At 33.8% G+C, this 27,920-nt stretch overlaps 1 protein-coding gene across 3 annotated transcripts in view; it reads right to left on the minus strand.

Annotated features, from left to right (window-relative positions):
• Positions 1–27,920, minus strand: part of Traf4 (TNF receptor associated factor 4) — a 53,548-nt gene that overhangs the window by 22,832 nt on the left and 2,796 nt on the right. The window contains exons 1-2 of one of the 3 annotated variants that reach the window (XM_069041413.1): positions 7,564–7,763; positions 4,510–4,561 (exon numbers count right to left, since the gene is read on the minus strand). In XM_069041413.1, the coding sequence (XP_068897514.1) occupies positions 4,510–4,561; positions 7,564–7,595 (84 nt within the window). In that variant the 5' untranslated portion in view covers positions 7,596–7,763. Of the gene's footprint in view, positions 1–4,509; positions 4,562–4,651; positions 4,785–7,563; positions 7,764–27,920 lie in introns of those variants that run through there. The other 2 variants (XM_069041412.1, XM_069041414.1) reach the window with 2 other exon arrangements.

Raw genomic sequence — 27,920 nt, forward strand, 5'->3', positions numbered from 1 at the left:
TTAGAGCATAATTTCAGGGCAAAAAATGTTACTGCTTGAAGGTAAATAAATAAATAAATAAATAAATAAATAAATAATTTAACGCTAGGTAGTACTTTCTCTGTGAGTGAGAGACAACGAATGACGATGTTTTCCGCTCGGTTTGTAACGCCTACTTGAAACCGATATTCGTTGTTTACGCAGATATGACTCATAGCCCATGAGAAAATCCACGAACTTCTGCTTATTTTATTTTATTTTTGGAATATTCTACTTAAATAGACACAAGTGGGATTCTTTTTAATGTTCTAGGTAGATCAGTGGTTCTGAATCAGAGTTGTAAGGTGAAAAGTAACAATTAACTGAAAAAAGGGACAATTAGACGATTGTAAAAGTTATATTGTACTCGTAATTATAATTCTAATAAATAATATCGCTGTAAAAGATTCATACGAGTGCAGGAACACATTTTGAAAATTGAAGAGATGTTAGTAATTAAAATGGTTAAGAATCACTACTCTAGATGAAAATGCAAATTGTTTAGTTTATGAAAAATTGTGCTTATTTAATAATTATTTACGTAACAAGTAGTGTATAGCCACTGTGAAGTTTGCACAACGAGGATTCAATTCAAAGTCAAAATAGAAATAGGCGCTGATTATTTTCAAAATAATTGCAACTCCTTGGAACGGGTTCTTTATTTTAATTCTCGTTCCCAAAAGATCGAGAGTCAAATATCAACAACTTGTTTAATTTTGCTAACGACGTACTGTAAAGTAAGTCATTATACATCTGAAATAAGTGGGACACACCGTCGTAGATCAACACATTTTTTTGGCAAAACCAACAGCTCCGAAAAGTTTGCAAAGTTATCAAGTACAAAAGATTTAATTTTTCTATTATGAAGGAAGGTAAGAATTATTCGATAATGGTCTGATAAGAAAAAAATTAGTTTTTATATTTTTATGTTTAAATTAGGTTAAATATTAGTATTTTTTTATGTAATTATACAGTCTGATTTTGAAAGTTGTGTAGATATTTTAACCTGAGGTATTAACTATGACGGTCAAAAAATTTTAACCGTCAATTTCTGTCACTTCAAAAAAAAATTGTAAGCCATACTTTATTGTCACTATGATTACCGTCTTGATTATGATTGGTATTTTTTGGGTGGTAAATGTCAAAACTCGAAATTATTTTGTCATTTTCTACTACACAGACGTTTACCTCAGGTTATCTAATGTACGGTCGGTGGACAAAAAAAAACTGGGACAAAAATGACAACTGTTCAAATTCAAATTTGCACGGTTTAATTCAGGTTTGCTAACAAGTAGGTTAACTATGGTATCATGACATAAGACAAAAATGCCACAAAACAGTATTTTTGCTAACGTTTAGCTCATTAGGAATTGCTCGTATGGAAATACCCTCCCCAAGGCGTTGTCTAATTAGCTGTTTTTGGAATTCAGTTAGATTCAGCATTACAGCTGACAAGATAAATGTCAACATTGATTGTAAAGTCAGTTTTATTTTGACTTTATCTTGACAATTAAAAGCTTGATACAAGTGTAAGAAATTCTGAGTGTCCCAGTTTTTTTGGCCACAAACCGTACGACTGCTCTAATTTTATTCATTCATGTCGGATTTTTGGAATATCTGAGCTTTAAACAGTTTAAATTGATTGTCAGAATAACTAATAACAATATGCATGTCAAAATGAAAAGAATCGAAAGTGGGGTTGCGGTTCCTAAAGGTTTATTTACACTTTACATGAATGTCAAGATAGGGTTAAAAGATAAGTACAATAACCCAATTTGCCTTATACAAATGTTAATGGTTTACAAGATAATCAAAGGAATCAGTTTAGGAACCGCAGAAAAAATTCAAATTTGGCGGGCAGTTTTGACGCACGACCAACCTAAAATGTCAAGTTTTTCTGTCATTCGAGGTTGTATTTGACTTTTATCGTTACATTTTTTTGAGTTTCATCAAGAATCTTTGATAACATTTTTAAAGTGATGATAAACTATATCCTGTTCACGTTGGATTGAACATCAGTGGTGCAAGTCGCACACATTTGGCATTAACTTTCATATGAGTTGTCATAGTAACAGGTCAGGTCATTTGCACCACTGATGTTCATTCCAACGTGAACAGATATTAGTCCCTACAACTTATTCAAAAAACAACAAAGCAAAAGATTGTAATTGTGAGTAGAAGCATAAAATGTAACATCAAAGAAGTTGCTCAAAATGCCTGCCATCGTTTGCAATGCAAGCTTTAGCCTGACGCTTCCAAGAAAGTAGAAACCCGAACTCGATTCAGAATGCCTCTGTTTTGACGAATTTCCTGAGCGACAAGACGCCGAGTACTTGTTCGTGGCCGGTTTTCAATTCTGTGAAGAATTTCTTCTTCTGCAACTAAAATGCGATCTTCTCGTTGGCGGCCAAGATCGCGCTTATTCATTCGAAACGCCCGAAATCGCGAAGATGCTGCACAATGTTTAGAATGGTTCGTGCTTTGGGAAGTATCTTTTGAAGAAACCTTTCACCGTAGATTTGACGTGCTAGCTCTAAATGTCCACGGGCTTCGCCATAGATAAAACCATATCGGTTTTCTCCAGGTTGGTGAAAGCTATTTGTAATTTAAATTGAGGTTCTTGTCAAAATGACTTAATTTTGAATTAAATGAATTAAATTGAGTTTTTTTTTTCATAAAATTCAGTGGCTCTCAAACTTTTTTTGAAAAACTTTTAGCCCCTTTTTCTCCAAAAATTTTATAAGGCATTGTTGGCTCAATCGCTAGCTATTGTAGAGTTCTACCACTGGTTAAAATATCTGCACAACTTTCAAAGTCACCCTGTAGAATTAAAAATCTTTGTTTGCATTTTATGAATGATATCCATTATTACTTCGTTTAATTTTTGTGGAGCAACGTTGTACATACTTTGTCTTTCAGCTTCAGATAAATTTCATGTCCTACCTAAACCATCCAACCCTCGCTCATCTCTGCTTATATAAAAATTTACATTTATGAGCTCTCTGGGTAACATCCTCACTCACGCAACAAACCTACCCTTCCCTCAAAGCGTCAAATTTTAATTACTTTATAATTTTTAATGGACTCAGACGACCCTCATAACCCCAAGTAACAGGATCTGAAGGCCATCCTTAGAAAATTTGAACCATCTGGACTGTCAATTCTCGGTAGCAGATGTGCACACGCCGGAAGACGGGGGATGCAACAACACCCTCGAACATTCCTACCTACCTCCGACAGTTTCACCTCGAACGACCCCGCATCGACACCGCTTTTTGCTTTTATTCGATTGCAATAAGAAATTCTTCATCGGTGGAAAAACGCATCGTGTGAACACGGCCATGTACCCAACTTCCGGTGAATTACACATTCCTATGCAGAGACGGTCTCGTCTCGTCCACTCCTTGTAGTTTTATTATAATTATGTGACCATGTCATTCGCCCATGCTGGCTTTACAATGTTACCGTCTTATAGTTTTCGTTTAAACCGGCCATTACAACTGCCATAAATCTTCGCTACATGAGAACCGACAATTTCGTACAACGAGCGCCAAAATTAATGTCCGCTCCGATAACCCCATAACCGACGACTTGTAATTTAATCACCAATCATAATTGAATATGTCTGTTAAAGATTCGAACATATCGTGCGACAGGACGTTAACTTTGTTATCTACTGTACACCTGGGACTTATCGATGTCTTAAGTTTAAGTAGGGTCAAATGTCTGGGCGGAAATTAGTGCACGTGTTCAAAATGTGTTCTTTTTCTTTTTCTTGGCTTCATTGTCCTTCCGCTCAGGAAAATCGAAGCTCGACGGGTTTCGCCATCCTCGAGTTTTATTGTTTCATACTTAAGAGCGTCGGATGGGGACCAGATGGGGATGCAGTGGCAATAAACAGTAACTTCAATAGGGGTAACGAGCACCAGCTGCTTTTAACAAATGAAATACAACATTCGCTCGTGGACAAGTGCCATTAAGCAAAATTAATTTATTACAGGACCACGTTTTGTACAATTTGAGAAGGGACACTTTATTACCACAACTGAGATAATGAACATGTGACAGGATATATTTTTTAATATTTTCACCACACCGAGTCACTCTATTACTAAATATTTTGTTTTATGAATGCAATAAAGTATTTTTTATCTCGTTCGTGGTCTGTAAAATGCGCGCGACTAAAAATCATTACCATATCCAAGCAGTGGATCTCCCTGACAAGATTATTTATAATCCCTCGTCATGAGAGATTGAGAGGCAATGATTTAAAGCGACTACTTGAAATATCTCTGAAATTTATTAAAGCTCCGGTTTGTCGCTTGATCATCCGTTGAAGTCTCTTTTGTCACATCACGTTTAACCGTAACGCGTTTAAAATAGCTTTAGATCTTTTAAGGATACGTCGCATTTGTCACTATCACACACGTATTTCGATTTTTCTTTGTTCAGATAAGTACTTAGTATTTATGAGCCTAACTAGTGACTTACCTTAGCGTAATCAATCGGGACACTGCTCTCCGGTCCAGTGAATAAGCCTTCACTGCAACGAAAAATATGTTATTATCATCGGCCGCAGAGCAAATTTGCATATTATTATTTATGAATGTCGAAAGGTAAGAATATCGCATGCCATATGTCTGCAGTCTTTGTTGGTGCGTTTCGAAAAATAAGTCCATCACAGCACGCACCCATAATTTCCAATACCGATTGACACAAAAGACGCAGATTACGGTAGAAAGCAAACACTGTTCCCGTTTTTACGCTTCACTGTATCACCTCGTAATTACACGAAAAGAATAATTACAATGCGTGTTGTTAATATTTGCAATAACATGGATGTCACGGGTTGGGTGAGTGAACCTTCTGGTTGACTTATCAAATACCAAGGTCCTTGCCGAACAATTGGATTTGATGCATCTTTCGCAGCGCCACAAACTTCCGTAAAATTGTTTTTTAGATTCGTTGTTATTCAACATTTCTTCGCTAACGGTGAAGCTTTAATTAGATTTTTTTTGCGTTAAATCGAATTAATGTAATCACAATTCGAGATGGTCGTAATTAGCGGTAGTAAATGAATTAAATAGTCAGTAGAGCAAAAACAAAATGGACGGATGCTTTCAATTGAATCTTATTATTCAATGGGCATAAAATTATTCGTTGTGGCGACGGTATTGTGCGTGCTGTATCGTCTGCAAGCATCTGAGGAACTGATTTTAACAATGCCACAATGGGATTTGGCATTGATTTTAGGTTGGCATTTTACAGAACAAAACGTTGCAGTTTTAATGTCGAATTTTTCCTGTTTCATTTCTATATAGTCATGGCGGAAATTGCTTTCTATCCCTTAGGGCATTTCGCTATAAAATTTTTATGAACTTTTCATCATCACGTGGTTGATGATCGTGTATTCTGTAAAGCAAAGAAGAATAATTATCGGGAGAAGATTATTGGTGTATGTTATTGGCATTTTGTAGATTTTATGCGTCGTAATGTATCCACTTTATTGTCTGTTGTAATAAAATAATGCAGATAAAGATATAAGTGGCAAAAAAGACTATTGCGTTGTCTTGTTAGAAATGCATGTACATAATTATCCTAGATGGAGAAATATGTATTCAATTAATTTTGAAATCTATTATAAGCCTGTAATTATAGTATAGGTTGGTAATTAAAATCTTATTTTTTTTAACAGAGTAATAAATAAGTAGTTTTTAAGTGCATTATTACAATTAATAAAAATGTTAATAGCGCAAATTAAAAACTAAAATACTCTCCTTTAAATTTTTCTATTTTTCGCATTTTGGATTTTTATTTGATTTCCAAAATGAAAGGTGAATATTAAAATTAAATAAGCAACATAATAGTTATTTGTACATTTGTATATCAAGGCCGCGAAATCATTCTTTAACGTACCCAGAGAAAAATTGTCGCCGAGGCTGCTTGTGGCCGAGGCAAAACAATCTCGAGGTTTATAAAGGATTTCGCGCCCAAGGTGTACACAACATTTTTTGTGCAACTGAAAATTTGTAATTATGTATTATAAAACGCAAAAATTTACTTCACTGTCAATAAATACATACAAATTTGGCTTAGGTACATAAATTAAACAATTCATTTTGTAAATACATAATTATGTGGTAAGAATACTCATGTGATATGGTATAGACAAGACACTTTTATCTCTGTCTAAGAAATACAACACAACGATAACATTAAAATATCTGTTATATTCTTAATTGGAAAATTATAGGAATTATGGCAGTGAAATTTATCATGAACGAGATAAAAATACATTTGTATTACTTTACATAATACAGGGTGTAACAGAAATAAGAGCATTAATTTTAACTGGTAATAGAACTCATCAAAAGGAACAACTTTTCTCTCTGCCATTTTGACGAAAAACGTTAAAAAAGTAGAAAAGATTTTTCTAAAACCGTTCATATCTCCAAAACTAAACTACCTAAAAACGTGAAACAACCAGATTCTTACGAAGTGGATTTTTTGCTATACGGGTAGATTTGTTTGAATTTCGATTTCGGCGTTAAAACACGTTTTCTGGATGAAAATTGACGTTTTTTTCATATTGGTGCTGATCTCAATTAGCCATTGCGGTACTTAGTGGCGTAGGGCTATTTTAGTGAAAAATCTCTCCAATTTTTTTTTTGAATTAAACATCGTTTTTCGGCAAAATGGTAAATAGAAAAGTGGTTCCTTTCGACGAGTTCTATTACCAGTTAAAATTAATGCACCTATTTATGTTACACCCTGTATAATGAATAATTATTTATTCAATATTATAATACATACTTATTGATTCGTTCTTTAAGAATTGTAAACTTTGTATATGCCCAATTTAATTCTTTGTTAAGAACAGCAACAGAAAAGTGTATTTTTTATTTAATTACTGCTGCATATTTGTTTTTTATACATCATTTTATGTAATCAATAAATAAATTAATAGATAGGTACTGTAAATCAAAATTCAATTGCTAAACGCAGGCAAAACTTTAAATTTAGTTTTGGATGCAATATTGCACCATAATCCTAAATTTTAAGATTTTATAATTTGTTCCGGTACTTTGAAAAAATATTTGCCTTTCTCAACATGCATTACCTTGCGGAAAGTAATACCATAATACTAGAGTACGATGAATTATGGCTCTAAGTTCCAACACTTGTCTGCACGAATTGAATGAACTATTGCTTCATTATTAATTACGGTAATTTCACACATTGCACTCAATCTTGAAAAATTACAAGACATCACCATTAGCTCAATTACGCAAGGCACAATTAGAAAAACTAATTAAAATAATAGCAATAAATCAGCTCTAGTTAAAATCAATTATAAACAATTAATCTCTCCTCGAATATTATTTATTTGAATGAATAAAACGATCAGTGTCCCGAATTTTTTGCTCTGCGAGTGAGTCATCTAACACGTTTTGAATAATTTAACAATTCTTGCAGAAAATGATGTCATTATGCGATACAAAGTTTAGAAACAATTTTACAATTCGAATGTGCAAAAAGTCTCACCCAGCGAAGTCGTACACAAGTCCCACTGGCATGGTCCGTGATTGGTAAAATAATTTTTTTATCAATCAAAATCGCACAAAACTGTGAAAAAAAGTCCTTGGTAACGTCCACCGGAAGCGTTATCGCGGAAATCCAAACAAAACTTATTTGTACCAACAGCCAGATTCTTGCGCTGGTATAGTGACAGCGGTTGCGAACAGCAAAGCGTGACTGTTTAGTAAGAGCAGGTGAATTATAAGTCAGGTGGAGTGAAAACCTCCAACCTAACACCGGATGCAATGGCGGGGAATTGCCTTTCAACAATATGGAAAAAATTACATGTGGACAGACTCTGCTGTACAAACTGAGCTAAATTATACACATTTAATATAATTAACAATCGAAAAAGTGACGCCAATCTTTGCATAATCATCACCAGATGAAGGTAATCATCCCGGCTCCACTCCAGAGTGGAGGATAGCCATATTTAGCGACGAGAAATGTATTCCTAAATCTAAAAAATTACAGCTGGCATAACGCGTGTGGGTCGACGCCATATACGTCCACCTGAACATAAAAATAATAATTAAAGAAAATGTTTTCATTTATTCTTCTCTCGATATCCTCATTCGTATATAATTTTGTTCCACTGCACATATCTCTTTATGACAAGGTGAATAAAGAAGAAATGTAAGAGGCGCAAGAGAAGAGAAACTTTATTTTCGAAATGTAATGTAGCAGTAAGCGCTACTCGAGTCGTTTTATTTTTGATTGCTCGTTACAGTATTTCTTCATAAATTATACACATGAAGGGAAGTGTACATGTTACACCGATTTTCGTTAACTGATCACGTACTGGAACTAGTTTTTGATCGGATGAATTATTATAACGCTGCATTCTGTACAAAAAGAATAAATTCAAATACTGATCTCTTTTCAAAAATCGTTAAAACTAGAAATTCAGTCTGAGCAAGTATAAAGAGCAAGCTTCCTTTTTGCAAACTATTGAAAAAATCAACGTACAATATTCAAAAATGTCGCTTTTTTTATTTCGTCGAAGAACGAGATCTTATCGTATAATGTTTTATTCATTAAGATTTAATAACCCCGTCTTATATGTTATAACCAGTTTTCTTTGCTTTTAATTTCCAGATGTTTTATAAAGCTCGCTTTTACCGTCCTTTACTCATTTTTAACGTTGATTATGCCATTATGCAGGACGTTTGTGAACTTCTCGGAATTAACTTTAGAGACTTGACTTGAAGAATTTTTAATTGAGAGTAATTGAACAATTTGGAGAAATTGTGGTAAGCAATCGCTCACTTTCTATGAATTAATAATGTTTAAGTGGTGAATAAAATTCTTGAAATTGCTGCTTTAGCAATATGAATCAGTAGGGGTAACATGCTGCACATGCGATGAAAGTGTGGTAATGAGTAATTACCACACCTATTCTGTTAGACAGATTTGGTCACCAAATAAAATAGGGTGATACGTTTTTTAGGGATAATAATAACGGAGATAGAGAGGCAGAGATTTATAAATCAAAAATTAAAACAAAATCATATTGTATGTACAAACAATACTGAAATGTTTTATAAGGAATAAAAATAAAATATGTAAATATTAAATGGTTTTCCAAAATTATTGGAAATTAATGGACTTATGATTACACTAGTGCGTTAATATATTGTCATTGATTGATTGAAATTTAAATTTGACAGCGATCTGATTGGAGTAATTTTTTTTTAAGAAGAAGAACAAAGGTATTACAACAAATGTATTAAATAATCATTTTCGTCTTCATATATACTCAATTTCATATAAATGTGCATCTAAGCAAGCCATGAAAATCTGATTTTCTGTTGGTAGTAAAGCTAAAGCTAGTGACTTTGACTTTCAAAGTTGCTTGCTCTGCGCGAACCCGATTTGACTAATTTTTCAGTTTTTGTCCATTTTAACATTGCTGATTTCAAAAGCAATGTTACGTCTTTTTATTGATTAAATTAAAGTAATTCTTATTTGTTTTTGTCTTTGTATTTTTACCAAGTAAAGATTTATTGGGCATGACCTTCATAAATGTGACTTTTGTAATGTAACTAAATTAAAGGTGCTTTTACAAATGCACAGCTCACTTGATGAACATTTATATGAAATCAATTATAGCTTATACATTTTTGTGAGTTTAATTTTTTTTTTCAGAAAATATCCCTCCTGCGTGTCAAACTGTCGATAATGGTAATGTCTGTAATAATAACTCCCACAACTTCCGCTTTTTTTGTGGGGAGTTGGGAACTACTCTATCTGCAGTACAACCCTTTTTACGTACTTATTAATGACACTAAATAATGAAAAATAATTACGGAACAGCCTTCCACGCATTATCAATTACTTCCCCACTTCAGCTTTAGAATTTGTCTTTTTGCCATTTCGTCGGCAATTGCTCATTTCCATTCTTATCTCGCGTAAAACTTGAACACACTTCCGCTTTTAAGAAAAGAACAGAAGTTATCACGCAGTTATCATCTCCGGTATTGTTTAATTTTGAATTTCTCGCCAAGTTTTCACTTTTAATTCTTCATACTCACCGACTTTTTTGACGTGTCCGTTAGTCATTCTTTTTAAGACCTTGGCACGTGCGACCTCTCTTCGGTGCGGTCGTGTGGCTGATCCCAAATTGAATTAACCAATGTGGACCGATCGTCAAAGCGATCGATTCAACCGCATTCGCGGAGCTGCACTTGTGTGCAATAAAACTATTTCTGGAAACGTCGAGACGTCCGATTGAAAAGTGGACTAGAGACGTTTCGACGTCCGGAAGCGGTTTTACAGGTTTACAAGTGAACAACCTGTAAAGTAAACAAGACAAAACGAAACTTCCAATCGATTCTTATTCCGGGAACATTTCACCACTAACAATGTACCTACAAGTTTCAAATATGGCTAATGTAAACAAGTATCCGCTTAAGGCCCTACTAATGTAGAGTTTCGGGTCTATAATATCAATTAAGCATCAATATGCAAAAGATTGCTCCACGTTCCGGTTTGGGAAACTCCTTTCCGGTGTCGATTCCCATCGCTATTATTGCGCCAACGACCTTTGTCAACTGGTCCGGCTTCCGGAGTTATTAACGTTGGCAAAACTGTGACTCGTGCATTGTGCTTCTCTCCTCAAACTCCGCAGTCCGGCAGCTTTCCTCAAATTTGAATAATCGCAGCGTTCCGACGTTTTCGCAAGAAACTCGACCTCCACAATGGAAAAGCAACGCGAAAAAGTAATTGTTTTCAACTTCGCGGTAACGGATGTGTCTGAATCTGAATTGGAAGCTTTTATGTCGTTTCGACTTATCTCACTGTGGGAATCTACTAAATCAAACGATGGAAACGTGTCGCGATGCACCTTCTTCGTCGTGATTTCAAGCCCATTTCACGGTGTTGTTTGATTTAGTCTTGGATTGTTTTTTGTGCGGCGAAGAAAACCGTTTGGTTATTCTTAAACGTTTTCGTTAAGGAAAAAATACAAACGAGTCGCTTTTTCGCCTCGGATTTAACAACGTCCGATAAATAAACAGAAAATTGTTCGGGGGAATTTTCTTTGTAAAAAATCAGGGTTACTTACACCAACCGGTTCTAGAGGAAGTTAGCCGACTACACGACTGTTGAACATGTCGAATTGAAAATTAGTTGTTAATAAAAAAGCGGGTTAAGGTGATTTTTCGTCGCAACGTTTCAATGACTTAATCAAGTTAATTTAACTGTTATTGTTATTAATAAGCTTAATGACAATAAAGAGTATCCGCTCGAGTCTGGATTCGCATTAGCATAATAGATGAGTGTGATAGGAACAACAAGAGGAGATAACTATGCGCCGTAAAAATATTTATGTGAATTCATTAAAAATATTGTATTCAAGGCTATTTTCGAACAGAAAATTGTTTTAATTGCAGTTGCAACAGTAAAGCGTTCACAGTTGCATTGAAAACAAACCAAACACAAAGGCGATTATTACTACAATTTAATTTAATTTTATGATTTATACGATACGGTTTTAATGAAGGAAATTATTACATTAGAACAAACTATCGGTCGCTGGATTCGAATCACTTGTGAATGAGCGTTTTCAAGGTTCTATCAATTTTAATTAGACAGTGTTTTGTTGCTTGATTGATATTTATTACAAGTGTCTTGCAAACCCGCTTTATAATTGGCCTAATTTATCAAAGTGATAATAAGATAGGAGTTACAAGTATAAATTATAGTAATAGTAAAACGTAGTAGCTAAAATAGTTATTTTCACATGAGTAGCGCTGTCACATTACTTTTCAGGTATGAGGCCGAAATTTGAAGCTCGAGGCGTCAGCCGAGTGATGCAAAACAGGCCGAATACCTGAAAAGTGACAGCGCACGAATATTGAATAACGTTTTTCATGTTCATTCGGGCAAAGTCTTAAAAAACATTAATTGTAAATTTTGAGGTTATCTTTGACAGAAGTTAAGTTAGGTATAACCGGCGAAGTTTATATATTTAGTTATACCAATTTCCCGGTTATATATCCCAGGAAATGAACATGAAAACACATTTTCATTACCATCAATTAAAATGTTGGTATTTATTTTTTTGGATTGAAGTAATCAATTTGAAATAAAATGTATAATTCATTACATATTTGATTTTAATGTAATTTAGTTCTAGAATGTCAATGCAATAGATACTAGACGTACTATAGTATTGTCGTTATAACTTTTTATCTGCACCGCTCACATAAATTGACCAATAAGAATCAAAGAATCAATCTGTATATTTTTTCATCACAATTTTGCTCTCAAGTCCACAATTATTGTTTTCGTTTCTAAAAAATAAAATGTCAAAGACAATTCGAATGTCAGAATTTTTTTCTGTGTAAATCAGATCGTCTTAACAACCTATTTGATTGGTAACTAAAAAAATGTAATGGGCGGAGTCGATAAAATGTTACGTTGTCCTTACTATAGACTAGTTTATTTATCTTAAAGTAAAAAAAAAAAACTTCACTGACGTTACAAATTCTTCATAAAGACATAAAGTAAAGATTTACAATCGTTTTCTAAACATTCTCAGTTCTTTAGGGAGTTGATGTAAATTGTTGTTATTCTGGCTATCCTACATGTTTTCTATCTAGTCTAAATCAGGAGGTAGTGTCAATTAGTCTCTATTATACTTATAAGATTTGTTCCTTATTAGATTATTTAGATTGCACAAATGCTTCAATTTAAATTTCTGTGGCAAGAAAATTTGTAATCGAGTCAGCTTTGTAATTATTAAAAATGTTGATGATTGAGCTGTACTGTCAAATCAAATTGGAAAAACGAGAGAAATAATGGAGAAGATAATAATATTTAACTAAGGTGTTATTATTGAAAATATGTTAATTTCCAAAAAAAAAATACTACGAGGGCGTTAATTTATTCTATTGTTTATTCTAAAAATGTCTATGTATTACATAAACGGCAACTAGACAACTAGAAGACCCGAATACCAGAAAGTAAGGTTAGGAAACTGTTTGTTGACAGCTTATGTACACATGCGCTCCACACATATTGTTACCAAAATAAAATGGGACAAAGTAAATTTCTATTGTGTAATTCGATAATTTTGCGAAATCCATCTCTTAGGAAACAAAAGTGTCAAAAAGTAAAAAAAAATCAGTTGGCATTTATTTTAGTTTATTCATGGGTATAAATTTGAGAATAAAACGTTTTAATTTACAATCGCAAATCCATGTACTTTAAGAACCAAATACAAATGAACAAGTTTACGTTACCGACAGTTTTCAAAAACTCACAATCATTTAATTGAACATAGTGACAGTGACAAGTAAAAAAACACAACCTAACTTTTTGTAAACTGTCTAAAGTAACACGTTGCCCTATTTTATTTTGGTCTGGAATCTGGTCTGGAATCTGAAAAAGTGTCCCGAATGGTTACAGCGTTTCCACGTTGAATGTCAAGGGAAATCCTCTCGAAAAGGAATTTCTTTGATTTTGAATCGCCTGATTTTGCAATAAGACGGGTTCCAATGACATTAATCAAATCGATGGCTTCTTTGCACCAAGGGCCTAAAGTTTCAAAGGCTAAACCTTTAAATATGTAATTTAACGAAATAATTGAATTATATTTTTTTGCTATGTTTGCGTTTGCAAGCCATTTCAACGGCAAAACCTGAAACTTCAGATGTTTTCTAAACGTAACTGTCTGCAAGTATATCTACAACAGTAACGTCCCAAACTAAAGGTCGACCTTTAATCCATGGTACTAAAGTCATCCCGTCTGGCCTTTTTGCATCATCCCGAGACAGTCCGTTTGGTTCTAAAGTTGAATTAACATGAAAAGAAGTCAAAGACCGGTTTATAATAGAATTAATTTTAGGGCGTCTGAAAAATCTACCACTGCTTTTGGAACCGTGGATTTCGTCAAGTTTCGCATTGCATTTGCAAATATGAGATGTACAAAGATTACAATCCAATCTTAAACCAATACAAACTTGGAAGGAAGTATTATCCAAAAGAGTACCAAAAAATAGTAGAAGGTATTGCATCTACCAAGATCCTGATTCTCTGCATTGCAAAGCCTTAAAACGAGCCAAGTCTCTAGGACTCTAGGTGAATTAAAGATTAAGTCATTGGCAATTATTCATTTGATATTGATATTATCCCAATTCTTCTGAAATTATGGAATTGTTGGTCTTTCGTTCTCATTTTCTACATCCCAGACTGCTGAAGCTTCATCATAATGATGAATAATAAGCTCATTAGCCTTTGAATTTAGTAATAGAGAAACAAGCTTTTTAACACCCTGAATTGACGATAGGAAAACAGGGAGGCAAATATCGGAAATGCGGCGAATTCCCATTCCACCAAATCTAATCGGTAAAGTGGACTGACACCATTATAAATCAGTTAAACGTAAATTAAGTATTTTTTCTAAAGAATACTTTAAAGAAGAATTTTGGTATGAAAAGACAGTTCTTGATTAAAGTATAAGCCACGTGTCTGCTAAGAAGTTCAGCTTTGTGTGAAAGATTTTCAACTGTAATGATAGTTTTTTCAATAGTGTGTTTGAAGCCTTGGTCAAAAATTGGAGAGCCTAAAAGAGATAAACTTCCTCGGTCACAAATTTTAATACCTGGTGCTAAATTTTGAAATCCCTTTATGACTTTTAAATCTGTGTCTCTAGAACAGCAAAACATCTCGCATTTGTTAAAGTTTAATTCAAAACCAATTTTTCTGGATAAATGTATAACTTTCTGAAAAGTCGGACAAAACTACTTCTGGGTAATCAGCTAAGATTCCATCATCTAAATACCAAATATTCAGTTGAGAATCCAAAGATAAAATAATTGGTTAAGATTGGTTAAATGATCACCGAAAAATAAAGTTGAAGGATTCCTATAGCATTGATAAAGATAAGGGTAAAGAAGTGGGGTATGACATTGGACTTCTTTTAGAATACAATCTCGTTCGACTGAGTTAAATGCGTTTTTGAAATCTAATTTAAGAAGAATTTTGTCACGGTTTTGGTCGTTATTTACAAAGGTTCGTGTGGTATAAATTGCTGTTTCGTATCCTAGTTTAGGAATTTACAATATTACGACTTTGAAAACAGGCTAGCTTAGAAGTCAATGTTCGTAAACAGTTTCCGATAGCGATCGGTCTAATTCCTCCATCTTTCTTATGAAGGACACATAAAGACGCACCATATAATAAATGACAAATTTCTGAAGGAAGTTGGCTAGTCAATAAAAATTGCACAGTTTTGTTAGAGCTCTTAGCGCCTGCTGACCTGCTTCACCCGCTGACCGTGATATAATATCTTTCGACCTTTCGAGTATTGTGGTCTCATACCATTTAAATCTGGTGAAGAACCGGTGGGAAAGGAATTGACAATTAAAGAAAAGTCTCCTGGTTTAAGAGCGTTTGAGAAAAAAGTTCGCGAGATGGTGAAGGATGTTTTTTTTTTGAGTTCTTCAGCAACATCTTCATTGAATCTTTGAATGTATGTAGCTAATGAGTCATCCGAGGACAATAATAAAAAAAAAACGGGATGAAACAGTAATGTCGGAGGGAAATGAAGTCATTCTAGAGAACAAAACAAAATAATTTTTGTGAGTATAAAAAAATATCAAAGCACCGTTTCACAAAATGTATTAATGTCTTAGGGTGACTAAAAATAAACCACCTACCTATAATGTTTGTATTCTATCGAGTGTCCATTTAAATTTCTTCGAAAACTTGACGTTGAAAAGTAGCAGCTGATCCGTGATCCGTAATCCGTGGTGCATTAACAATCGATTCTTCAACGCCAACTTTGAGGAGAAATTTAAATCAACACCTAATATTTGATTTTACATAATTATATTAAACGAGTGCAGAAAATCTTCATGAATTACACCATTGGTGGTGCTTCACTTATGTTTAAGCAATAAATTTCTTCGATCGTTTGGAAACAATACCAGTAGATAAATCATCCGAAAAAGTATACTTTTCATTTCAAAATTATAGAGTGGAGTCTTTAACTGTTTATTAAAAGATAATATATCATCATCAGACCTGAAAATTTAATTTGAAAATTCACAATTTGCGTGTTTGCCATGAATAAATTAAAAAATGTTTCACTTTTCACTTTCTTGAGAAACAAGGGGTAATTAAAATTCGGCAACTAACAAACCACAATCATTATCTACATCTACCATGAAAAATTGCCGTTTCGATATAACAATAAAATTGTTTTGGGGAAAGACAAAGCTTAAACCTAATTGCGCCAAAAACTTTTGACAGGATGCATTAACATGATTACTTAATGTTATATAAAATAAATAATATTTGTTCTTGAAATTACATACCTAAATTTATCGAAAAGTAGCGTTTTATGAACTGGTTTGATTGTTTTACTTTTATTTCCCTTTGTTTTATTTTTTCCTTACCCGTTTCGAAGTCGTGTTATTATTTATGTTCGCTGCTGTACACTGCGCATTGTTACCACCATTATATTTAGCTAAAAAAGAAATGCAAGAAGTGCATTTTGAATTTGCCACACCTGCGAATCCAGCTTTGTTGTGGTAATTTTCCTCAAAAACCTAATTATATACAATTTTGATGCTTGAAAAAACCCAGATGCAGAAATAAAGTCTCGTTTAAATGTTCGGTTTGAGGAGTACAGTTTGCGGTTGACATATTGCTATCGTCGACGATTACTGTAACATTCTCCACTAATTGCAGTATTAAAAACATCACTGTGGGAAGGAATTTTAAGAATTTACAAAGCTATTGTTTAAAATGAAGTCAACCGTAATGACCGGAAGAGTAGAAGATGTTGACGGGGTTGCCACCAGCAGGAAATTAATCCACGGTTTAATCCACTGATTTTTTAAAACTCGTTCACAATGAATACGGAGGGAATCAGTCCTAATGCGAGTATAAATGCGATGTAAATGATACTTTATACTGCATAATTGTGGACGTTAGTTCACCTTGCTTGAATTACGAAAGCAGAACTAGTTCCATGACAATTATGACAAGCACACACTTGTGCGTGGTCAATGGTGAATACAGCAGTAACCAGAACTATTGAGGGGCGATTTTTCATTTAATTCAAACATGTTTTACAAGGACAATAAGCATTAAATTTGTTATCAATTTAAAAATGTGTATACTGATACAAAAAAAAAGTTAAATAATTTTGTATTTGTGAGATCTAGGGTGGCTTCACCAATTAAATTATTATTCTAGACACTGGGGGCCAGTTTACAGAAGCGATATTAAGTTAATCCTAATCAAATGCGAGATTAACTGAACACGTGATCAGATTGAACCAATAGAAGTTTCGGATTGATGGATTAATCGCGCATTAAAATTTAATTCGAATTAAATATTAAATTCTCTTTGTATAAACTGGCCCTAAATCAAATAGGTATCGAAGCACTCTTATACAGGATAAACTGTCAAATCTTATCTATATATTTAAAAGCCCCGCAGTGGAAAAGGTATCATTTACGAAAGCTCTTGGCTTGAGGTTGTGCCGTTTTGGGGTTCCAGATCCCCCACACTTTCATTTTTAAGGTTAACTACCATAAACAGCTAGCGCTCATTCGAATTATGTAAATCTTTTTGTAAGTGTACTTTCCTTTTTGATTGTATAATGTTTTAAACTTGCCATCAAATGGAACTTGTATGTCGCGAAAAACGTAGGAACTTGATTCAACTGAATCCTATTCAACCTTCTTCATTTCTCTTAACTCGTTAATTTGATGTTATTCACTTAAAGCTCTTGCCATGATGTGTCAGCACTGTCATGCTCACCATTTTGCCAGAAAGCGACCAACAACTGGAGACTTCTTGAGGAGTTGTCATAGCGTATCGCCAGTACGAACTCCGACATGATCTTTTGGTTATTAAAACACAAAGCGATATGAAGCAGAGCAACTTCCGTGAACATACTTGCTACTGTAACTCAGCATTAGCAATGATCATCTCGCAAGATTAGATTAATGAACAACAGAATGAAAGTCCTTATTACTTTAAAATTCACATTAAATTGTTTAAAACTGAGTCGAATTTAATTTTGAGTTTTTTTAATAATCTACGCGATCTTTCAGTCACGTAGTGATTGCCGATTGCTAGTTCTCATTCTACATGTAAGGGGGACAAAATGAATGTGGTTACATGTTTTATTTACTGACTAGGAGGTTTAACTATTGAAAACTGATTGATTGACCAGTCTTGCATATACTATCCCAAGAACCAGTTCCGTGTTCACATATCGTTCATAAAACATAATTTTGATTATTATTTAAATTAAGTTTGACCAATAACTTTATCTGCCGCTCGTCAGCTCGTTAGATGCCATGACAATGAAGTGACACTTTAGCATTATCAATGCAGCAGGATAATGTCATAATTTACGGACGTGTGAAGAAAAAAATACATATTTTAATAGAAAATAAAATTCCAAGCAGTCATTTGTTTTCGAGTTATGACGTCATCGATAGTTTTTTTTAAATAGAAACCCCCTATTTTTTTTTCTTGATTCTGATAGCCCTTTTAATTGTCTAAATGACAGTGTAAAAATTTTGTTATCTTACATAAGGAAATTTTTGAGAAAAAAAAAATAAAGTTGGAAAAAATAAATTTTATAATGGATTGGATGCGATAGATAAAACTGAAACAGGGGGAATTTCTTCATAAACTTGCTTATTGTCAACAAGCTGGGGGATGGCAATTCGAACATTTAATTTCATAATTTTAAGTACTTAGTAATACAGTCTTTGACTTGTTTTTGTTCGTTATAAAATTTATTTTTTCCAACTTCATTATTTTTTGCTCAAAAATTTCCTTATGTAAGATAACAAAATGTTTATACTGGCGTTTAGACAATTAAAAGGGGTATCAGAATCAAGAAAAAAAAATAGGGGGTTTTCATTAAAAAAAAACAGTCGATGACGTCATAACTCGAAAACAAATGACTGCTTGGAATTTTAATATGTATTTTTATAAACTAAAATTAACCTGTCCAAAGATTTTTTTGAAAAAAATTTGGTTTAATTTTTAATGAATTTATTCCATACTTTTGCCGCTCACTGTACCTATATAAAAAAAATAAAGTGAATAATTTTAAGTGCCGAGAGTTATACCTAAATTCCATTTCAATTCAAATGTTTTTGGTATAATTTTACTGTAAATGACTATTAGTTATTTACACAATTAGTGGGATAAAAGCAATATTACAGGACTCGAGTGTGAAGATTGCAGATGACGAGGGCGTTAGCCCTAGTTCATCTGTAATCACACGAGTTTCCTGTAATATGCTTTAGCCCACGTGTTATGCACAAAATTTTATCTAAGACCGCCCCGAATTAAAAAAAAAAGGAAAATCTTATTTATTTCCGCCAGTTTCATTACACCACTCAGTGGAATAATGACTTACTTATTCCACTGAGTGGGGTAATGAAGCTCACTTATCCCACTGAGTGGAGTAATAAAATGCGTCCGGTAATGAAGTTCCTTATTCCACTCAAATGAGTGGGATAAGTGTCATTTATCCCACGGGATTAGATAAAGGATTATTATAACACGTTTCTACGGGCGTATGTGAGTTCGACCACGTTACCTGTGTTTTCTAAGTATTCTGAAGGATATGGGATTAAGTGCATATACGGGTTGGACCACGCTACCTGACTTATCTAATTACCCAGGGGATCGGATTTTACCTGTTGGTTCTGGACAAGATACAACAATTTCACAAGAAAAGTTAATGTGGTTGAAATTTACAAGATACACATTCTATAAATTCGAATTTAGTAATAACATTATGTACATAACAAGCAGCAAATTTTGTGTTTTAGTATTTTACAGTAGAAGTCCGTTAGGATAGCCTTTACTGCCGAGCCAGAAATTTTGTGAGACGAGCTCGCAGAGCGAGTCGAATAATACTGGCAAGGCTGTAAAGGCCCTAACGGACGTGTATTGTACAATAGTTTTTGTAATATCTCTACGATTCGTTCACAATTATCTTTTTGAAATACATTTTTTTCAACGCCATCGAAAAATCCGAATGATTAATAAGTGTGCGGAGGACGTCGTCATGTCGACCGTTGTTTGTGAAAAAAAATTGTTTCAATGTTGTTTGTCAGATTTGTTCAACGTTTAACTTTCCGTTGAAAATAAGTGAATGAAATCAATAAAAAACCGCAATCAAGATATTCCCGATGTCCTAAGTGAGGTCACCGTTATTGCCTGCAAAATCGCGCTTGTGTTAGTGAAGCATCATCTTCGATCTTGTCTCCATTTGCTGCTGTTTGTCAGATTTGTTCAACACTTAACTTTCCGTTGAAAATAAACGACTGAAATCAATAAAAAATCGCGATCAAGATATTCCCGTTCCCGATGTCCGGATGGCCGCAGAGCAAGTGAGGTCATCGTTATTCCCTGCAAAATCGCGCTTGTGTCGGTGTTAAAATTCTGAAGCATCATCTTCGATCTCGTCTACATCTGCTAGTGACTTACGGATTTCGATTAATTCAAGGTGTGTCCCATAACATTAAACATTAATTATTGTACCAATTGTAAAAAAGTTGAAAAATAAAGTTTAGATCTACGTTGCTATAGTTATTTGGTCATTCATAACGGCCGCTCCCGCTCATAACGGACACCCTTAACGGACTCCGGCCGTTATGAGGTTGTTTACATGGTGACAAACAATCCGGATATCCACCTTTAACAACTAGATATTACAAAAACTAATTTTTGCTTCTGAGCTATGTCTTTACGTACTTTTTTTACAAAACGGTTAGCAGTGTGTATTTTAATATAAACCTCACACTGGAAATCTGTTAACACAGATAGGAATTGAAATATATTTGGATGAGTGTTATAAAAGCATTCATTAAATTTCGAATGAAATGATTGGCATATCTAATACAAAACTAAATAAAATCAGTAATTGCTTCTACATTTAAATATGCCAATGTCCCACCACTTATTTTTTCAACCTCTAAGCTAATAGAGTGAATTTGATCTCTTTGGCCCCCCGTCAGCACCTGGAAAATCTTAATCCCTTTGGTAGCGGTCGGTGGCCGAACTCGACCATCAGATTAACACAAATTTGGGATCGTGGTCGAACTCGGTGACTCCCGTTTCTACCATCTCAGTGTGCTGGCTGTGGTAAATTTTCACAATACATAGTGGATCAATACTATTTAAGAAATTGGATGAAATTAATTGGTTGCCTTTGTTTTGGTTGCCTAAAAACAAGAAGCTTCTAGGTGTACTTAAGATTAAAAAAATTGTTACAATAGTTATTTTCATATGAGTAGCGCGTCCGATCACTTGAAAACTGACAGCACCACACGAATATTGAATAACATTTTTCCTGTTCGTTTAGACAAAGTCTTAAAAAACATTAATTTATTGTACATTTTGAGGTTATCTTTGACAGATGTCAAGTTAGGTATATAACCGGGAAAGTTTATATATTTAGTTATATACCACTTTCCCGGTTATGTATCTCAGGAAACGAACACGAAAATAATATTTTGTTGTCTTAACGCCGTAATGTAAACTTTGAAAAATAAGAAATAACGATAAAGCGCGAGTTCTCAAATGTCAATTTGAGATTATTGTACATTACGGCAAAGTTCCAAAACCTACTCCAGAGTAAGAGTATAATGAAATAAGAAAGGGTGTAAGGGTAAATTAAGAGTTTTGGAACGACATATTAAGTACCTATGTAATCTCGATGTTTTTGTTTTTTAATTTTTATTTGTAATTTTTGTCTGTCATTTTTTTTTAAGAAATTTAAATAATAAATAAATAAATGGCAGATAACAGAAAAATAATAGCTGCGACTGCGTTTCAAAATAGTAGATATTATACATATTAGTCTTAAAAAGTCTTAAAAGAGTAAGCAGACATGATGAGTTCTTTTCTTTTTTTTAATTAGATTTATCCCTATTTCATAAACGAAAATTTGTTGGTAGTGTGCTGGACTGCATTGAAATGTCAATTTTACGCACGTTTCATGTTGCAAATTTTATTTATTTAATTATAATTCATAAAAATCATTGAATAATGGAGGTTGGTTAACTGGACTTTTTCATTAATATGAAAATAAAAAAAAAATTCTCGGAAATTTTGTTATCAAAGGGTATAGTTTTTTAATGCCATTACAATCAGAAAAAAAAACTTTAACACAATCAATAAAAAAATTATAGGTTACCATTTGAAAAATAAAAGTTGCCCATTGCCCATAAATGGGTAGATGGTATAAAAATGATATGCTTACTTAGGTTTGTAGTGTTTTTAGAGCCATTTCGTTTCCTGTATAATTTTTTTCATTTGGGTCATCAATAGCAAAGTTATAGCGTAGGCCGTTTTTTTTTTAAGACACCTGTATATTTTTTGTAAGAGTGCATTAGAGGAAGAGCAAGAAGAAAATGTGTTTGATGACTATGCTGTCTTGTCTTCAAGAAACGAAAATGACAGACCAGTGCTTAGGATTGTTAGATTTAGAGTTGCGCTTTCATGCCAATGCGTTCTGTTAATATTGGTGATTTCACAATTATTATTGTGACTATTATCGCGGCTTTTATTCATTATTAACGTATCAGGTGTTCATTTAAATTTGCCGTCAAAGTTGGCGTTGAAGAGTCTATTGTGAACGCACCACGGATTACGGATGTTTAAATCTAACCTCACTTTTTGCGTTGTTTGTGTTTTTACTTTTTACTCTGCAAATTGACGAGTGGTGCGTTCACAATCGACTCTTCAAAAACAACTTTGACCGAAAATTTAAATGAACACCGATATATTATGCATTATGTTTACTTTGATTTGTTATAAACTTATAAATATAAAATATCTAACACTAAACAATATTTTATTCAATTCAATAAATAGTTTCTTAAAAGTATACTTTTTATTTTATTTGGATTTCCTTTAAATATGTATGTAGAGGTAGTCTAATAAATACGGTTTTACCTACATACAGGTGCGCAAAAAATAAATGAGATTATACAGGGTGATTCTAAAATAAGTTTGGAAAAAAATATCTGGTAATTGGTGATGATGGGAAGAAGTCATAGACAAAAGAAATTTCTTATAAAAGTTTTTTCGTTTTCGAGATACAAATGATTAAAAATTTGGTCAAAATTGCTAGTACGCTGCTGAGTTAAAGGTGATTACCTGATTATGTTGGTAGTTTAGCAATAATAATAATCAAAGGTGCCCGTCAGCCACAAACGTAACCTTGCTCCTCTCGATCATTTCCATAGAAACATTTACAAAGTAGTGTGCTTGCACCTACGACTTTATTGTGGAGTTAATGTAACAATGGTTGCTAATGAAATGAACAAATTCGGACAAATTTTCCCTATTCATAGGCGTTGAAAATACAAGGATATCGGGTAATTTCCATCCTTTTGATATCACCTCCCAAAGTTATTTACGCAGAATTATTTTGTGTCAAGGATACTCCACATTTTTTTTCCAAACTTATTTCAGAATCACCTTGTATAACAGACAGGTTCTATGAAAAATTGTAGGAAATCGATAGAAAAGCTGCTCTGTTTTTGCAGGTCCTGGTTAAAAGGGGTAGATAAATATTTCTGAGAATGATTATCTATTCGTTATTATTTTTTTCATTGGAAAAACCCTTCGTAGTTAAATTTGGGAAAGATAAGCCAAATTTGTTGTTTACATTCCCACTGAACTAAATTCAACAAAGTCATTAAACTGAACCTTCTCATTTATTAATATCAATCTGCAGAAATAAAGGATATGGTGTCGTCATTCTGTATGCCCATTACCAGCCCAACAGTTACAAAGGCGCCAATGCACTTATGCCTCATTTATTTATGCTGCACCTCACAGCCATTATCATTTCGCTTCCTTCCTTCTGCCCAACCCTTCCCTGGATTTTTCGAGATTTTCGCGGTTACACAATCCGACCGATCCAGCTGCTCCTCGATTATTTATGACAAATACGGTAACACTCATTTTCGTCTGATCGGCGGCCACGCTCCGTCCTCTTTACGATATTGGCTTTGTAGAAATTGGAGGAACCGTGGGCACCTGGCGAAAAGGAATTTACCATGCACATGTCGGGGCAGATGTTCGGCGGACGTTCACGTTGTTGTTACATTTCAACCTCATCCGGTAAATCGAATTCTTCCAGACGTCCCAAATTATGCAAAGCTTATGCAAAATCAAAACGCAGATGAAGAACTCTACTCGGCACTCTGGGTTTAATTCGAAACAAATGTAAAATATCGGCACACGTGGCGTTTAATTGCTTAAGGGTACGGCGGTCACGCGACCAGCAGCTGCTGCTCTCGTTTGCTTCCGCCCTCACCTCCTCCAAGTGGTGTAATTGACCGAGGGGTGCTCGTGGAAGGGTTATCATGAAGCGAAGTGTTGTGTGTAGGGACAGGTGTTGAGAAAGAAGTTTTTTCTATTGTTTCAGCTCGACTGGACTGTTTGCTCGTTTCGACTGGAGCTGAGTTTCTTTTCGGCTAAAGACGCGCTAATTTGGTGTTATGACAATCCGGAAGTCGTGGCTAATGAAATGGTCGTAACTCGATTAATTTTAGTATATTTACGTAAAACGTAAATAAAACGTGCTTCACAAAGAACGCTTGTCAGGGGTTACGCAATGATAGTATTTGGTGAATGCTTTGATTAAATGCTGCTGTTTACTTTATATACAGTTAATTCATAGACTTTCCACTACGATTGCACCTTGTTCTAGTTAAAAATGTATATAAATTGTAGATGTTGGTTAATACTCCTGAGAGTAGCGTAATTGTGCTCTTGGGATGTGACACCGTAATGTAAAACGGTTTTCACATTTTTCGACACAAATATTAATGTTTGTAATAAAAATGAAATTAAGAACTAAATGTGAGTTGATTCAATCAGGGTGTGGTGTTATCGCTCCAATTGTTGCATTTTCTCATAAAAGTTTAATTCAATGTATCTCTAATTACACGCAAACTAGTAAATAAGCCACATCGTACTCACGTCATAATAAAATTAACAACAGCTTAGAAACTTTACCACTGATGCAAAAAAATTGTGTATCAGACTTCAGACAGCCTTTGTCTAAATAATGAAATATGAAATGAATGAATGAAACCATTCTTTGCTCTAAATAATTGTTAATCGCACGGTAATTATTTAAAAATAGTAGTTTATTTAACTAGTTCGTGTGTAAATTTGGCTTTTTTTGGCATGAGTCGGCCAGTTTAAAACGTGAGTGAAACGAGCATTTTAAAGGTTCAAGCTTTTGCTATGCATTTTTTTGTAAATGCATTTTCGATACATTGTAATTTTATTGTTAAATAATATACTCTCGATAAGTACAAATTCATTTCATAAATGGCATGTATCTACTATCAATTCGTAATTTCAATCTATGAAATTTATTTGTATCTTGTAATGCCATACTTTACCGCACTAGTGTGGAAACACAGGTTAGATCTGGACATCTGGACATATCAATCGTAAAAGACATACGCATTCAAATCCATGGATGACTCGATTACAAATTAATTTGATCGCTCGATACTTTGGAGTGATTTCTTTGGTACTGAAAGTTACAATAGTCGTATTTGCTGTAATTTCGAAGTCCAAGAATAACTTTTTTATTTATGTAATAGGTATTATTGTTTTTCACTTTGCAACTTCATTTTATGATATGACATGCGAAAATTGTTACGTTATGATACTTATACATACATACTCCTTTTTTATATTTGTGAAAAAGAAATTTAAGCTGTCACCAGAGGCGGATCGTCATCCAGCCTTCGACTTAATCCCTCATTGTGGAACAAAAATTTATGATTACAATAAATAATATCAACCGGTCTTTAACTTCTATTCATGTGAATTCAACTTTAGAACCAAACGGACTGTCTCGGGATGACGGAAAACGCCCAGATGGGATGACTTTAGTACCGTGGATTAAAGGTCAACCTTTGGTTTGGGACGTTACTGTTGTAGATACACTTGCAGACAGTTACGTATTGAAATCATCTGAAGTCTCAGGTTCTGCCGCTGAAATGGCTTGCAAACGCAAACATAGCAAATATAGTTCAATCATTTCGTCAAACTACGTGTTTAAAGGTTTAGCATTTGAAACCTTAGGCCCTTGGTGCAAAGAAGCCATCGATTTCATTAATTTCATCGGAAACCGACTTATCGCGGAATCAGGCGATTCAAAATCAAAGAAATTCCTTTTCGAGAGGATTTCCCTTGCCATTCAACGTGGAAACGCTGCAAGCATTCGGGGCACTTTCCCAGATTCCGCAATATTATCGGAAATTTTTCTATTGTAAAACAAAAATGTTTATGTAATTATGTTATTAATATAGATTTCATAATAAATAAATAAATAAATAAATAAATAAATAAATAAATAAATAAATAAATAAATAAATAAATTTGAAACCTTAGGCCCTTGGTGCAAAGAAGCCATCGATTTCATTAATGTCATCGGAAACCGACTTATCGCGGAATCAGGCGATTCAAAATCAAAGAAAACGCTGCAAGCATTCGGGGCACTTTTCCAGATTCCGCAATATTATCGGAAATTTTTGTATTATAAAACAAAAATGTTTATGTAATTATGTTATTAATATAAGCTCTTTCATTTAATAAAAAAATAAATAAATAAATAAATAAGTAAATAATAAATCCAACTTTGAGTGAATATTTATACAATAAGTCAGAAGTTTTTTGCGATGGGTCATTATGAATGATTGTCCTATCGCAGTTGGCATTGAAAACCCACAAAAATTTTGGATGTACCGCCACCCTAACAACGTTTTAGACAAACTAGTAGACAGATTTCCACTACCTCCGGTAGCGCCACCTATCGGCGATACTAGTCTCATCCATGTTATGAGGCTTGGGCACATTCAACTACGTTACCAACGCCTGAAGTGCGTGTTTTTTGTGCATGAAAAGATCTTTTACGCCGAGACGCAGGTCGAGGTAATAAAAGCCTTTGAATGCACAAAAAATATCTTCACCCAGAAAATATAAACAATATTTTTTCTATAATTGTTTTCAAAACTAAATTTTAAAATTCAAATTTTTGAAGGAAATCTGAAGTATCAACGCAGTTACGCAGTGACCATGTTTGCTATGTAACTAATACAGCGTGATCAACAATGACTGAGTCTGTTGGCAATTTGAAAAGTACTGGTGTTTTTGGTCTCGTAATTGGCACTGACAGGATTTTTTAACTTGAGACGACATTAAAAACATTTTTGGTTATGCCGGTTATGTTTATGCTATTACAAAACCTTTCATGGTAAATTTCAAATTTGCCAAATTTCATTCTTACCAACAGATTCAGTCATTCTTGATCACACCGTAGAAAACAGTGTGTGAAATGAAAAACAGAAAAGCTTATGTTGGTTGTTGGTTGTTATGTATGGTTTCTATAATTTCAATCTTACAACAGTGTAAAAAAATATACAAGTGTCGCAAAAATGGCGTAGGTACTAACGGTGCACTACGGTGTAGAAGAGATTACCGTAAACGTCAGAAAAATGTTAAAATAATTCTATTGGACTTATTTGCTGATTTAATAATAATAATAAAAATAATTGATTTTTTTGTTGGAAACATTTTTTTCATGTACATTTAAGCATCCTCAATAAAGTAGTAAGTAGTTTGTACGCCAATTTTGGGACAGCCCTGTATGTAAGAAAATGATTCACTTCACGTATAGATAACTATGCGTGAATATCAATTTTTTTTTAATCAATTATAGAAAAAAAATAATTAAAATCTGCAAGTCTTCTAGGAGAATTTTTTTTGTAAATGTGTAAGAAAATAGT

The sequence above is a fragment of the Tenebrio molitor genome, chromosome 3, assembly GCF_963966145.1.
Source record: "Tenebrio molitor chromosome 3, icTenMoli1.1, whole genome shotgun sequence".
Classification (NCBI taxonomy): domain Eukaryota; kingdom Metazoa; phylum Arthropoda; class Insecta; order Coleoptera; family Tenebrionidae; genus Tenebrio; species Tenebrio molitor.